This window comes from Tubulanus polymorphus, chromosome 9 (genome assembly GCF_964204645.1).
Source record: "Tubulanus polymorphus chromosome 9, tnTubPoly1.2, whole genome shotgun sequence".
NCBI classification, from domain to species: Eukaryota; Metazoa; Nemertea; class Palaeonemertea; order Tubulaniformes; family Tubulanidae; genus Tubulanus; species Tubulanus polymorphus.
Window position 1 is genome coordinate 11,529,384 of NC_134033.1, and position 17,222 is coordinate 11,546,605.

At 40.5% G+C, this 17,222-nt stretch overlaps 1 protein-coding gene across 4 annotated transcripts in view; it reads right to left on the bottom strand.

Annotated features, from left to right (window-relative positions):
• LOC141911129 (FERM, ARHGEF and pleckstrin domain-containing protein 2-like) overlaps nt 1-17,222 on the bottom strand; it is a 119,701-nt gene that overhangs the window by 35,343 nt on the left and 67,136 nt on the right. For all 4 annotated transcript variants that reach the window (XM_074802095.1, XM_074802094.1, XM_074802093.1 and 1 more), the window contains one exon: nt 16,789-17,126. In XM_074802095.1, coding sequence (XP_074658196.1) covers nt 16,789-17,126 — 338 coding nt within the window. The remainder of the gene's footprint in view (nt 1-16,788; nt 17,127-17,222) is intronic.

Below are 17,222 nucleotides of genomic sequence, written 5' to 3' on the forward strand. Positions count from 1 at the left end.
GGGATGAGACTGGCACGTGGAAGGTCACACTCAAGGCTTTGAAGAAACGTGTCAGAAAAGATCTGATGCGTTAATAACATCATACGGGCGTCGAACGTGACCTCGCAGTTTGGAAGCGTCTGAACTTCGGTGGAGAAAAATTGGTCGCAGAAAAGGAAAGAGCACATCATAATCAGTACATCATAATTGGGTTTGAATATAGTAGATAATATTCCAATGGCAAGTTGTCAAGTTAAGAAAACTAATCTTCATGTCCTCAATTGAAATTTACATCAAATTTGGGCACATTCATGATATTCATCTTCACGACACCTTTTGGAACTTCTACTCATCATTGCTGATATTTGGTCTTTAGCGATTTCTGCAAAACGGTGTGAATAGTCACCTGTCACAGCAGTTGCTTCTAGACGGACCAGTGATAACACCTGATTTAAAAACATGAGTGAACATACAGCATTGATATGGTCCCTTCCATACACGGATTGAATTAGAACGGACTAGCTAGCGATAGCGTGAACGCTGCTAACGCGAGTGACAAGTCGATTTTGTTTTATAGTCCGTTAATTCCGCGACAACGGAACCAAAAAACCGTACATCAACCGCACACGTCAAAAGCCTGCACAATCGTACATTCATAGCTGATAGCAATCTCATTTCCATAAATCTCTGTAATAATGATGAATAACTAAACTTCGATAATAAGCACTTCACAAACGCGTCCATCAATCATACGATATCAAAGATTTCGTATCGAAATAGAAACGCGCTGAATTCCTCGTAAAACGGATTAATTTCTGCTTCAATTCCCGACCCATTTCACGTTTGAGTATCATTCAGATTCACGTCGACGTCGTTTAAAACATTTCTTCATCCCCCTCGACCCGCCGAACGTAACTCAAGGTTCTAGGTCTCTTTTCCCTGAGAGAGGCCAGAAACCAAAGCGGTGATCACATAGAGACGATTTGGCCGAGGTCGAACTGACCAAGGTCAGACCAGAGTAGAATTTTGACCCCTGTCTATTTGACTAGGTATTCATACATATATCACTCATCTGTAGCTAGTGAGTCACTCCCAGAACCAATAAGCATTCATAATGTGACCCATGATAAGATTTGGCATGAGTTTGGTCTGATATTTTTGGGCAGGCCAAATTTGGCCCATTCAAACAGGCACAGACTGATGTGAATGCCTGGGTTGTATCTGACAGGAGGCCAATATACGGTCTTGTGGATCGGATTCAAGGAACCGAACCCATGAATCCTGGATTAACGAGAAACCAGTGAAAGAACCACGTGGCTTTACACATATCGAGGCTTAATTAAATTTCATTAACACTTCAAATAAACGAATATTGATTCTTGTTAACGTGTATCTTTTTCATTACAGCTCGCATAACGATATAGGAATGAAGAGATTGAAGAGGAATGATTGAGTTGTATTTTGAGAGGAGCACCGATAACAACATTGGCTACGCGATACATTCAGCATCGGGATAACTGATGAAAAAAACTGCAGTACAGAATTTCAACCTCAATCCGAGATAAATCCATTTTCTACGCGTTATTCGTTCAGATTTGATAACAGAATCGTTTTCTTCAGGATCGCATTCAAAAACAGATACCTACGCAGCCTCATTTCATATTCCCACTTCACCAAGAACCTTAGTGTCAGACGTACAATGGGATCGTAGAGCGACAGAGATCACTGTGGAGGCAACCTCCGCTGGTTGAAATTCCCACTCAAAATCAGGAGAAATGAGACAGGAGAATTTCAAAACATTTCGAAGATATCAGTTCCACGGATGATTTCTTTTACTTTACTAAAAATGACTGAAAATCATAACTTTACTTTACTCCACTATAAAGTTCCACAGTTCTGAGTTTGAGAGTTAAAACATTGAAAACTAATTTCAACTCAGAGTTAACTCGAATTCCCCACCAGGAAACTGGATCCAGAGGCGTATCTCATACAGTGGAATTAAGAATTACTGTTTGGCAAGTAATCATTGTTAGTATCTGCGATATAAAATGATTCATGTCTTATTGACTAAACTCTGCGATCAACCTCGACTGCGGTGACGATGGCGGTGGCAGCAAACTGAGAGCCTGTACTCAAATATTGACAGGGCACTCTAGCGCTACTGGAATCGATATCACAGATAATAAGAATTCATCAAGATTTCTCAAACTGCTGATGAATGCGGCGATGTATTAAGCTGGGTGCAAAATTATTCCGTTTACTTTGTGAAGAGAACAGATCAAAAACAGCGTTGTATATATTAACCCTTTCCAGCACGAGGACAATTCCCACTATATACAGATTTAGGAGTTTTAAAAGATTTAGAAGTTTGAGAAATCGAGAATTTATTCCATCAAAAATAATCAAAAAGACTCAACATTTCGACCTCACACTATCAATACACCTTTATCAATATATAACCTATATGAGTGTGTCAACTTTGAAACCACAACATATTCTCAATCTACCGAAGAGAAAATAGAGTGTTTTAAGCCACCGTAACTCCTAACAAGAAAAACCCGTTTCATCGCTTAAACCGTCAGGAGATTGTAAATTTTCATTATCCGTGCCCGTCGGCAAATTTTCCAATTAATTTCGACGACAAGAACCACCTATTCAATCTCTCCACAGCCCTGTAATTTATAATACAACCAAGACAACGTTATATATATACATATAAGACGTTGAGGGTGAAACTATTCTGCTTATACAGGATCCGTCGTTTAATCAAACAAATACAATTCATAAAACTTAAATCCTAATAATCAATCATACACTTCACACTTGATCAAACTATCTGCAATATGTCGACATTTTCGGCTTTGCCGACAATAATCGAGAAAATTCACATTGAATTGCAAACGATGCATATTTACAACATACTTTCGCAAATACAATCGAGAAAACGTCCACAGATTTAAAGTTGAGTTGCACAGTTAGGGATTAGAATCATGCTACAGCCCTTCAAACATTTACAATCATAGAGCGAAGTCTGTCCTGATAAAAATACTAAATTTCAAAGTGTTTACAGTCCATCCATGCATTAGTTAATTTTCAATCAAAAATGTCAGTAATTGTCAGTGGTGAATTCATGAACATGTGTGAGGACTGGTAAAACAAATATCTGAGGGTTGCAGACAGTTGATCGATAACGATATATCAGTCCATCTTTAGTTTTATAGCCAATCTTACAATGATACGGAAATGGAAAGTTGACTACTTCCTTCTCCGTTCATCCCATTCAAACATTCACAATTGTAGTGCGAAGTCTAGGCAATCTGTGCTGATAAAAATGCTAAATTTCTAAGTGTTTTGCAGTCCATTCATTAGTTCATTTTGAATTAAAAACGTCAGTAATTGTCAGTGGTGAATTCATGAACACGTGTGAGGACTGGTAAAACATATATCTGAGGGGTGCAGGGTCCAGACAGTTGAGGGGTGCAGGGTCCAGACAGTTGAGGGGTGCAGGGTCCAGACAGTTGATCAATTATCGCTTTAGCCAATCTAACAATGACGGAAAAGGAAAGTTGACTACTTCCTTGTCCGTTCGATCAATTTAAAATTACGTCCTTGGAACGAGCTACGAAGCGAATTCGGAAGGCTGTAAATCCGGCTTTAATCGCTGTCTACATCCTGCCAGCTTTGTCATTATTCGCTCAGTCAATTAGGCGCGGAAATTTGCGCGCAAATTCCACTTGGCCGTAAACGTCTTCAACAACAAACTAAAAGCCGATAAGAATTCGTGGATAGCTATGTATGTGTACACGCACTACCAGGCAGGTAAGTGGTTAGCGGCAAGCTCATATGAAATAGCACTCTGGAAATTAGTAAGTCCATTTGATAACAGACTTCGCGAGTTATTTCATATTTCCTGCTAGGCAAACATGGATTTCGTTGAGTTGTTCATCATTTTGCCTTTGAAGCGCGATATACATATCTTCAATAATTGCCATAACTGTAGTATATAATTGCTCTAACTGTACTGCGCAATTTGTCCAGTTTGTCGCTAATAAATGTCCTTCACCTTTGAACCAGATTTTACAAATCAGTTATCCTTATTACGGAAACGGACGTGCTCACAAAGCCGCGGCAGTTGAGGATCCATCAGGTGTGCTAGTAGTTCATCAGGGACGTGTTTTTAACCCTTCGGTTACAGGAATGGTTTTTAAGAAGCACTCCTTGACCTAGGGGCGGTTTTCAGAACCCTAACAATGCTTTTGTGCCTGAGAAACTTATTTCAAATTTGTTCTGCTGATAACAAGTTAATCATACAATTCTCCACATCAGTATAGGTATATATCCATATATCCAGCAAATCTGACGGGAAAAATAGAAAATATGTAGAAATTCTACTTCAAATCGAATTTTCAGTCATTTCTCAAAAAGCCAACATCCAAACAGGTATGTAAGAAGGTTTCTGATCAACCAAACCTGTAACTTAAGGGTTAATTTCTCAAGACTTACATAGTCAACATCTTGCATGTACTTAAGCCAGGGACAGTAGGCGCATTACAATATAGTTTTAAAAAATATCTTAATTTTTTTGCCAATTTTTGTGAGATTTGAACAAATGGTTAACTGGTAATTCCCGTGACAGCGGATTAAGATACCAGTAATGATGTGAATTTTGGCCCAGTCCGATTCAAGTAGACAACAGTGCCTGCATTAATGCGCGTAAGCATTGGCTAGGATAATGTGTGCACTAACTATTTCGACCCATATCGTACTTGGACCCAAATTCTTACGCGATGGAATCTGCCTTGTGTCCCCTGCTTAGGTCATCTCTCTTCCTCCGTAGTCAAATCAAGACTCAAAAAGTCCATGGTCAAATGCTGTATCGCCATAGTCAGTTTTAAGACAGCTAAACCGTTGTCAGATTCTAAAACATTGCGTCCAATAAAATGACAATTTACAACATGAAAATTTCCTCGTTACGACATTTGGAAGACGTCACCGCCAAGCGCAAGATATACCCACGAAGCTCGAGCTGAACTAACCTTTTCGTAAAACTCAAGAACATGTGATATTTTTATTTCACTATAGAAATCACCAATACTTAGAGAGATTGAGAGAGATAGAGAGAGAATTTCATACGGTATTTATGCACATAAAATACACAGGACAAAGAACACATGGAAAGATATAGAGGACTCATTTGTTAATAAATCACTGAATAATAATCCAATCATCGATTGTATTTATATCATCACTATAATAGCTACATTATATATTACATATACACTTCTTAATTGTATGCTATCCATTGCTAACTTTCATTCGGGGCTCAGGGCCAATATGACAGACCAAAAACCTATTGACCGAAAGCTCCATTATGTTGGCCAACATGAAATATAGCAATTGATGACATGTTAATAAACAAATCAATCCGCTATTTCTATAGGCCTTATTCACATGACTCACTGCAGTCATAATGTCCAGTCAAGCGCGCTGTCTTCTGTGGCTTACTGAAGTTACAAGTCACAGTTGAAAAGACAATATGACATGCGAACAATACATGTGATATCTGTGAATAAGATCTATTGGTTCATAGCTTACTCAGCTGATATGAGCCTCTGACCAATGAATAAGCAATATGATATTAGCAGCATAGTATTCTCATAATGGCCAAGATGTAGCTGGGCTCATAGTTGTCAACTATTTTTATGATGTTGACAGTTCAGACTTATATACACACGGTCATTTGAAAACATTTGTCATTTTGAGGAATTGAAAGTAATTTTCACACGTAAAAAAACAGCTGAGGAGACAATATGACACCTTGCAGTACACCGTACCCGAGTATCGCTACATGATATCAGCATCGATAAGATGTGTTCGCAGTTTATTTATAAGTAACCATACAAATATTTATCAATAACTGTAACAGCATCATTCCCGAAATCCCCGCGAATAAAAAACAATGTTTAAATTTTAGAATACCCTGTGACGATTGTTGCAGCAAGAAAGCGATTTTTGATTTGACGTTTGATTCCAGTTGATCGCGCATGGTTACAATGAACCGATCTTAGAGACTGGTTTAAACTTAAACCCGAGGACTAACTCAATGGACTCATAGTTGAGTTAATACCACAGGTTTAAGTTTAAACTGATCTATAAAACAGGCCTGAGGATTATAAACGGTTCATTACAATAGGAGTTACTTATGAATCAGAGGCCAAATTCACGAAGTTTGCTCAACAGCGGTCATTTGATCCGTGCGATTCTCTGAAACCAGTGAATTATCTAAGATCAGTGATGATTAGATCAAATTTGAGAATTAATCCATATATTCCAAAGTCTGGAATCAAGCCTTCAGACTATCACTGCTATAGTATGAAAAGTGTGGAAAAACACTTTTTGAATTGGAAGACCGGTGATATGTCTGAATGGGCGGGGCCCAGGCAGCAGATCAATATCTGAATAAGTTTGAAATGCAAGATTTTATCACGGATCATTTCAGAATCATCCAAAATCAAATATTTGCTGGACAATACTGATAAAGGCGAATTTTATTATGTAACCGAGCATGATCACTTGGACTGAATGACGCTGAGATTCTTAGACTTTCAATTTCCGAAGTAAAAACAAATATATATACGTATTTCAGCAAAAAAAAAAAAATTTTATCAATACTAAAAGAGAACAATAAACAATTCTTTTCCAAAAATGTACGACTTGTGACCCACTCTATGTTGAGACAATGGAACTAGTTTGACATGAGCATAAAACGCGTTAGTCAGAAAAATCTACTGATTGATCGAAAACACCGGAACGGTTTTATAGGTGTATACTATTTCAACCAATAAACCATCCATTCCACAGTCATCAATTAAGATCTGGCTCAAGGAACTCTAATTCGCAACTGTGGAACTAGATCCAGTTCCACAGTTGTGAGTTTAAGGTAAAATCAGTTCACTTTCAATGAGTTAACTCCGAGTCAAATCTTAACTCACAACTGTAGAACTGTGCACCTGGATGCTGGTCTAGAAAACCGGCCCACGGGGTATGTAAGTACAAAAATGTCGGGATGGATCCGACGAAAATGGCACACTAGACGTAGTACTGATTACTAATTGCGACGATTGATCGCAACAATTTCGCCCTTGTTGGACACTACAAGACGGTCGTTTAGGTTTAAAATACCAATCAGTTTTTCTACAAATATCGAATGTCTAGTCCGTATAAATTCGCGATAATTTGTTTAAATACTCTCGGCCACGTCGTCGGCCAATCACCAACGGTCGCTTGAGACAGTTATTTTCAAATGCATTTATATTTTGCGAACGTAAAGTCGAAGTTTCTATTGGCAGGTAAGATCCACGCACGCGCGCAGCGATAACCACAGTTTCTTGTCATTACCGCGGAAATAACTGTCGTAGATTATTCGAAAAAACAATATCGGCAGGTAACAACAACGGAAATAATACCGGGCTATGAATGCGAGAAACAGGGAGAAATGGACAAGGGGGAAATATTGCCATTATCATCATAACTATACATTAACCACATCAGACAAGTCCGGCGAAATGATGAGTCTTGTTGTCACTTTCCATTCATTTTTCTACTAATATATATATATATATATATACATATATATATCAGACATATTCACATATACATGCATGTCCAATTCAATCGATTAAAAGCCTCGTCTAGACTCGAGAGCGAATACAGATTTTGAGTGTCTACACTTATTATTACTATTTTCATATTCAAGTGAAAAAAGAGGCAATCCGATGAGTTGGCGCTGATCTGATGACGCGCGCCAAAACCGGCAGTTCTCGATCAATCCACATTTGTAAAATCCGGTTTCCTCTTAACGCGACAAACACCGATAAAAACAACACAGAAATGACCGGCGTCTAAATTAGCTTACATCTCAGTTTAGACACCAATTAGTGCAGAACGCAGATTGATCGAAAACCCCGTTCAGCCTGACCCTGGTCCAGACGAGGTTTAACGTTTTACAGTTCATACACGTATACGTGGATATATTGATAATATATATATATATATATACATATATATTTATGGTAATTTGTTTGTTTGTAACATACACGAGCAGCGAGACACACGTCAAAATGCGAATGACAATGAGCAACAAATATATATATATATAGATATAGATATGACACTCGAAACCGACTGCAGATTTTCCTATTTATTCATCTGCTAAAAATTGACACAAACACATTTCATTCAGTCGTGAAAAATAACCAATAATGATATAATAATCATCATACAAATCTCACAGTCACAATTTCATACATGCAGCAATTTCTTCTTTTTTTTCGTCGCCCATTAAAAAAATGAAGAACTGAAACAAGTTCTCACCATCATCGCGTGGACTGATACTGATGTGTTATTGTAGCGAATATCGCGGGTAAAAAATTTTTAGACCCGTAACGAAACTTAACAATAAACCGAATTATCCACGGGCAAATTTGACCGGGTATAGAAATGCTCGCGCGATTGCATATATTTATTCATTAACTCCAAATCAAATTTTCAAAACACAGCCGTGGAACTGAGAGCTCAACCGCAGTTGCGGGATATGCTTCGTATTGTTAGGCAACAATTTCGATTGGGACCTTCTGCGCGTGTATACAAATATACAGAGAAACACCATCTCGACAAAATCAGCAACGTGTGCGCCGGTAAAATCAATTCAATTTTGCCGCAAACAGCAGCAACAATGGGTAACATTGCGATATTAAACGAAAGTTTGCGGTACTGTTTGAAAAACGGGCCAGCCCGAACATCGGTACAGGTAAAAATCACCTGTGGTTATATCGAAAACTGTACTGCTATTGCGAAGAAAGAAACTTCTTTTTCAATATTTCTAAGAAGACATCGTCTATGGAGGAAGTTCATTTTTTCAGTTAACCGTTTTAAGCTATATACATATCATCGCATCGTATGCAGTTGTTATCAATAATAAGGAAGTTGATTTGAAAAAACGACGAGACAGGAATGAAGTTCAGACAGATCTCGACGAAAATATCGAAACCTCATTTCTATTAATATAAATCCTGTCAACGTTTCAAATAATGTATATAGTGATCGGAAGGAAAATGAAAAACCTGGAAAAAGAATTTCATTCTACAGGATCGAGTTCCACAGTTCACGGGTTAAATTTGAAACTTACGAGTCGAAATATTTCATTTTCAATCAATCGTTTCGCTCTTCGAAGTCAAATGTTAACTCACAACTCTGGAACTGGGTCCTCAGAGAAATAAGAAGCTATATTATATAAGATAATATGTAAGAAAGGAGGATTATAAATAAGGCGGGTTGGAAGCACTATTTGTATTATGTATAAAGAGAAGCAGTTCTATATATATATATATAACATATACATCTATGTATATATACATATATACATATGATAGATAGATAATTAGACTAGTTAATAGATACATTAGCAGTAAGGGAATAATTTTCTCGTACTCAACGCAAATGCAAATGAATTTCTTCCGTTCAATGATCAGTTAGAAATCAGAAATATAGATAATATAATATATTGCTATCGTATGAAAACGTGATAAGTTTTTATGGGATATTTTCATTAGAATACTAGCTCATTCACTCGTTTGATAATGCAGTCCGTGATTGATCAAAATGGCAGGATGAATTTCTAGCTGATGAAATTCAAAACCTGACAATCTTACGAGTCGCAGAATTTCAGCTGATCATCGTTCGTCCTCGAACAATTGCCTTGTCGATAAATCTGATGAAAAACCTATTAGATGCCTTTTTGCGTGAAAATTGCCCGCATTTTCGATTAAAGAACTGCCTTTCAAAAATTCCTGGCAATGGACTTAAAAATGACTGGTAGAGCATTTCCATAGAACACACATTTGACAACCAGTCACCACACTGACCACTGGTCTAATACAAGAACAACCAACAAACTTCGTCAATCACCATTTCTCGGTGGTTTGACAAACGACCAGCTCATTTTCACATTCGCGTAATACGCAAAACAAAAGATTAACCGTCAGTAAAACTACTCGATCAGGAATAGAATCTGCGCATCGATCAAATCGATTTCGGTCAATCCGATAAGCCTTTTTCAATCAAATATTAACCTATTCCAGTCACAGCACGATCCCGGCTAAACCAACGCGGTGACCTTCGCTTTTCTAGACAAATAGCGGTGTTCGATCTTACGCATTTCACTCGTGTCAGCCATCTTGGAATACGGTCTGGATTATAGCGATCCTGATCAATCGTCAGACTAGAGGTCGATGTTATGCAGATCACTGCGTCGGCCATCTTCAAACTAAGTATAAACCTCGGTGACCGTACCTGATCAGACGGTGTTTACGGATAATAATTCCGACTGACGTTTGTTTTCACTCAGTCGTTAAATCGTGATAACTGAAGTTCGCCCACAGTCTACGTACGTACGTGCGGTCGACCGACCGACATGTCACGAATTGCCTCTTACAAACCTCTTACTAATCGTATATAACCGATGATAGTCATTAGGACACAGTAGAAACATTATCAACTAAACTGAGTGCGTTTTATATCCGGCGTATTTCCCATTTTCGTTTTTTTTAAATCGTTCACACACTAGATGGTGGCATGTGTAGGGCTCGACTTGACGTTATCAAACGCGGCTCGAAACCAATTTCACGCAATCATGAATTTGGAAAATGTCTAATGATTATTCGCGCAATAGAGAAAAAAACTGCGACGACGAAACAAGTCGAAAAGTTTCAAATGAGAGAAAAGAAGCAATATTTTCACCAGGGTCATGAGACAAATGTTAAGTTTTTTTTAGATATCAACTATCAAATCAATTATCTACTACCATCAGACCATCACAATTTTTTTTTTACCCAACAAATATTCTCTAAAATGCAGCATCTGCAATGTGGATATGTTTACTTTGATATTATCTAAACATAAAAAATTTATACGAAAAAGGCAAAAAACTTCTTGGTCGGGGCTATAGAAAAAAGATCTAGGGCTTCTCAATCCAATTAATTTTGGAGAGCCTTTCGGTCCTCAGCGTTATTATTGACTTTGACATTCATTCATTACTCAAACAATATGATTGCACTAATTTGATTCCCAGTGTGATTTTATGAACGATCTTATTATATACAAATGGAATGGCAAATTCTCCTCCTTAGTTCTCATATTCTTCATAATACGTACAAAATTTCCACAATTCTAAATTTCAGATCTACATTGCTTTGCCTACCGTTTAGAAAGATATATCTGCGCTACTATTGCCAGTTTTCAAGCATTTGTACGCTAAAATGCCACAGGATATTTTCTAGACTAACCACAGTTCTTAGGATAAATGAAACTATGTAAAATACAGGGGTGCATTATTCCGAGCACTATTTCCGAGCCCTTCGTCAACTCAGGAATTTCCGTGTCTCAATTCATAGAAGAGTTTAAGCTTTCAACGGTTAAAATTGAATTTGTCGTCCTTGTAGAAAACACGAAGTTGCCAATAACAACAGGCGTATTGGAAGCAATTTTTAATTGCTGCGGCCAAATGCAGATTTTGGACAGGTTCTCTAGATATTGCTGCGGCGAATTTACTTACATTTTTTTCAAAAAGATGGTATTCAAAGAAAAAAGTAAATCATTCAGTAAATTATTGCCGCGGCTGCAGTCGCTGCACTTCCAACACCACTGAGCAATCAAACCAAAAATGCGAGAGATATACTTTTTCAATCGCTATCTCATTACGAGATCATCCTAAAATTCAAATTTTTTCCCTGAAAAATGATTGACCTGCACTTAGCATTGCTTCTCCTACTTCTATTCAGGTCCAGAACGCCTTTTGAGATGGCCGAATACCCCTCCTGATAAACATTGAAAATAAGAACAGAATGACAGAAAATAAAGCGCCTGTTATTAAGTGTATAATGCCTTTCGAAGTTTTTGATTAGATTTTTTTCTCATATATACACAATATATCACAATAAAAATACTATTAATATGAAAGTATAGCCATAAATAAATATATATATATGCAAAACACAACAACAAAATACTTAAATCTTTGATTTTACTTTTCACACAACCACATATGGGCCAGTGCATACATTGCTTAGATCTTTAACAGGACTGAACTGATTTTGTTCTTATCACCGAAGGATGGATCTAGGAAATGATGAAAGACTACGCAGAGGAAATGTTCAGAATTAGGTACAAGCATAGACTTTCTCCAGACTTCTAAGGAAAATATTGGCATGTATATCAATATATCCCTATTTTAAGATCAAAAGAGATCAGTCTGACAATTTGTATTATATGATGAACTGAATCCAATCGCGGAAATTTGCGATGAAGGTGTCATCTAGTGACCTGAGAGATGGCGGTTACTGACTAGTTCAAATATTTCACTCCAGGTGGCAGTACGATCAGGTCCTACATCTATGTATAAAATTGATAATAAATTGCCATGAATCAAGAAATCATCGATCAATTAAATATAATATAACAATAAAATAAACGTAAAATAAAATTGACATAAAAACTTTTAAGAAAATATTCTCCTGTAACTGCTAATAAGAACTTGCATGTAAGAGAAGCACCTACCGAAATCTGACTGACTAGTTTAGCTTAAATCAACTTAAAACAAAATAACAAAACCTATAAATATAATATATACACATATACGAAAACCATCACTTTCATAATATACGATATTGATTTCTGGTAATAATAAGCATAATACCAATAATAAAGATGATAAATTAATAGATTTCTTTTTTGAGATTTTAGTTTATCCTCGGTATGAAATTTGCATTCACACATTCACATATCTGCGTACGTAGGTTCAATCTAGAATGTCTTAACATGTCAAGCAGTGCGTCTAGCTCAAGCCTGCTTTGCTTGAGACCAAATCATGAGGGACTGTCAACTGGCGGGTTTAAGTATATCGTAACGATGCCTATCTTCCATAAAGCCCTAGAGCTGAATAGGGGAGTACTACAACAGCCCCCTGATTACAGTTAGTCCCCAAATTTATTCAGCTTTATGACCAGAGTCAGTTTATCTTCATCATTTGTTAAGAGAAATCGCCCTTCCGGTCCCAGGTAAGGTTTATCCATTTTATTTCATTCTAGTCAGAATCTTTCTATCTTCAACCAGAATAACACTGAGTGTTCGGTTAAATGTAGATGGCAGCACAGTATGATAGAGTGAAACTCAAGTTTTAATGCATAATGCGATACACTTTTCCATACAGTATGACTGGAAAGAGTGAAAAATGATGGATCTTAAGAAGGTACATTGATGGTTTCAACAAATAATGAATAAGTTTTCAACAACATATTTCAACTTAGTACTAAATGACTATCTTAGCAGTGTAGCAGCTATATGACCGATGCAGCTACCGAGCTACGTGGAGCTACGACGCAGCTACCGAAGATGCATCTTTGCCTCACGTCTAGAGATCAGCTCAGTAAAAATAGCAGTTGAAAAATGGCGTAACAAACGCACTCTATATTCGTAATACGTTTCCTACCCCCCAAAAAACAGAGAATTCCCCCCGGAAAAAAACCAACTGAGAATATCGTCCGCACGTGCGTCAAAACCCCTTAGAACCCTCAATGACAATGCACAATATCGTAAGAAGTTGACGGGAAAAAAATTCGGGGTGAAACGATTAAAAATCCCCACCCAAACCCTGAATATGAGGTAATAAAACACCCATATCAGATATCGTCTAAACAAATAGATAATACCAGTACCTTAAACCCCGCTTAATCTAGGACCTGGTTTCATAGACTGGTATTATCTTTATTGGAAGTTAAGTGAATTGAGTTAGTCCCGGTTGACGATAAATACCAGCCTATAAAAACCAGGCCGATGAAATTCCGCAGTCCATGAAAGAAACCCGGAATAAACATCATTTTTCACACGGATAAACATTGACCGTAGTTGGACCGTGAAAAATATCTGGACAAAATTGAAATCGAGTTTCAACCGGTCCCGATTAAGCGAGGTGTCGTATGAAATAGCCGCCGCGTCGGTACGAATGAGGAAGATACGTTTGTATATTTTACAATCGACTTTCGTTTTCCGGAGTCGTCGGTTCCGCGTACGGATTACTGAATACTTCAGCGATCGGAACCGCGTGAGGATTCTCGATGACGTCGTTGACGTCGTCAGCGGCGACCGGGTTTTCGTCTTCGAGGCGGTATTCTTCGCCGTCGTCCGGTCCGTGCGTGCAACCTTCGTGTCCGTCCATCTCGAGAAGGTCCGCCGATCCTTCGCTTTCGGACGACGTGTCAGAACGCGCGTCGTCGTCGTCGCTATCGCTGCTCAGTCGTATGACGTCATCTTCGTTTCGTAGATTCTCGAGGAACTCCAAACGATCGACCGCGTCTAAATTCTCGTCGGGCGGCGGCGGCGCCATCTCTTCCGGACTCGAATCGATGATATCCGCGTCGCTAGGTAACAGCGTCATCGGTTCCTGGACGAATTCAAACGTAACTTCCGGCGACTCCGCAACGACTCGATCTTCGTTCTGATTCGTCGGTTTCTCCTGCTCCGGGGAATCGTCGGGTAAGAACCGATTCTCGAAGAACGAAACATCTGGAGCAACTTTTTCCATCATATCGTCGTCTTCGCTGGACGTCGTTTCGAAATCGATTTCGGCGTCTGGAACATCGGCGCTTTCGTCGTCGGCTTCATCGTCATCGTCGTATTCGCGATCGTCTTCGGGTATAGGTGTCGCCGCTTGTATCTGCACGCGTGGAATATCGCAGAACGCCAACATAGTCGGTCGATCCCACAAAAACTCGACCTCTTCTTCGTCGTCGTCGTCGTATTCTGGAGGAGCGATGACGATCATATCGTCCTCCGGCGAATCGAATATGATATCCGGAGGAGGAGGCAACGATTCATCGTCGCTCGACGATTCTTCAATCGGACTCGGCTCGACGATATCCGGAATGTAAACGCCGTCGGAGAGGAACATTTCGGGAGGAATGGGGGGCAACGGTTCATCGTCGGATACGAATTCGTCGCCGTCTTCCGTTTCACCGTTGGATAAATCTTCGGACTCAGAACTGGCGATCGGAGCGGCGGCTTCGCTGTCCGGAACAACGGGAGGAGGAACGGGAGGTGGAACGGGAGGCGGTGGAAGCGTCAGTTTACCGAAATCGCCGAGTTCATCGCGCTGTTTCTGGCGTATATGACGTATGATGTCTTCCTCTTGCGACGGACTGACCGAGTCATCGGCGTACGAGAACGACATCGGACTCGGCAGCATGTTCCACGAGATCAACTCGCCGGGATGATGACTCGACGAGCTGGACAGCGACGGCGACGTCAAACTCTTCTTCATCTGCTGAAGCGTGATGCGTTGCGCGCGTTTGATCTCCGGCGATTTCGGGTCGATTCCGCGTTGCGCCAACTTCGGCGACATCGCTGGCGCGACTTTGTGACGTTCCGGCGACCTATCCGCAGCTGTGGCGTGCGCTGCGCCGGTGGTGTGGTGCTCCGATAGGATGGAATCGGCGCTGTACGATTGCTTGGGAAGGTGTCGTTTGTGTAGAACGTAAGGTATATCGTCGATGAGATCGATGCCCGAGTCGTCTTTACAACTGGCACGAATGCCTCGGATGTTCAGCTCTGCGACGTCGTTATCAACATCCGTTTCTTCAACGTTTATCTCACGCTCTTCGGCTCGTTTCTCGTCGTCGACTTTATTTTCTTTATCCTCGTCTACGTCGTCTAACGATTCGTGTTTCGGTTTACGCTCCTCGGCGACTTCCGTACTGGCGCTATCGATATCCGAATCGGCATCTTTTACAATATCGCCTTCCATAAGAAGATCGTCGATACCTAAAACGTCTTCCCTCTCCCACGAGACGACGTGCATCAACGCCCCGCCGTCGTGCACGAACTCGGGACTAGAAAGCTCCGAATCGGATTCGGATTTCATAATATCGGGACTACTACAGGTATCTATATCAGTCAGATTTAAACCTCCCTCGGCGCCTTGAGGCTCAAGTGATAACCGCTTAGTATCGGTGTCGTCTGGACCTAGTACGTGCGACTCGACGAGTTTAGAAACCTTTTCGGGACTACGCAAAACGCGTTTCTTCGCTCGATCGAGCGAATCGTGTTGGTCGGATTCGGCCGAAGTTAAACTCTCTTCGACCTCCTTCTGACGCTGCAGACGACATAAATTACCGTCGCGTTTTTGCGACTCGCCGCGTACAAATACGACGGCGTCGTCGCTCGTCAGCGTTATATCGACCCCCGCCCCGTCTTCCCGCCTACGCATCGATTCATCCTCGTCCTCGCCGCCGGATAAATCCAGCGGTCGAAAACTATCGAACAAATCGGAATCCCTACGATTCTGAAACTCGTCGCCGTCTAAAATGCGAGCGAGTTCCGGCTCGTAGTCGCCATCGCCGACCAGTGGTTGAGCGTCAGGACTGACCGGCGACGGAGAATGCTGCCCATTTTGGTTACTAAAAGCGAACACGGTGTTCATACGCTCTGAAAATGAATCCGACTCGGGGAAATTGTTAGCTTCTAAAATCTGTTCAGTGGTTAGTTCATATTGCGACGATATTTCATTGTCATTTGCATTTTGAGTAGTAGGAGACGCGTCGGAACTGGAGGCGGAACGCTCGTTGTCGTCATCGTCGTCGGGAAAATCGGAATCAACCAGAAGCAACGGCGTCTGCCGCGGCACGAGACCTTTAGCGACCAGTTCCGACACGACTCGTGCATGATCAGTAGTAGAAACAAAACAAGACTCATCTCTCGCACCTGTATTGTCGATCGGTTCTCCGGGAGGTGATGGCGGCGGCGGCGGCAACGAGTCCTCGCTGGCGGTCCGATTGTAATCCTGCCGGTAATCCTCGGGCGGTGGCGGTAGCGAGTCTTTTCTCGGCGATCCGGCCGAACGGCTCGACTGCGATGTGTCGTCGTGCACGTCGGCCGTTTCGACGCGTGAGAGCACGTTCTCACGCGACGATATGTCCAGCGTATGCGAACCGCTTGACGTTGAGTTGTGACTGTGATAGTGCTGCAGGTCGGTCGAGTTCAATGTGCTCGATTTCGTCGTGGCGCCGTCGCTTCGGTTCGACACGCGAGCACTCATCGATCTGAAATAGAGACGAAAATATTCATTATTCGTAGCAGGTATTCGGGTTTCTTTTATATAATTGGGTTAAGATGAGAATAAAGATCCAGTTCCACAG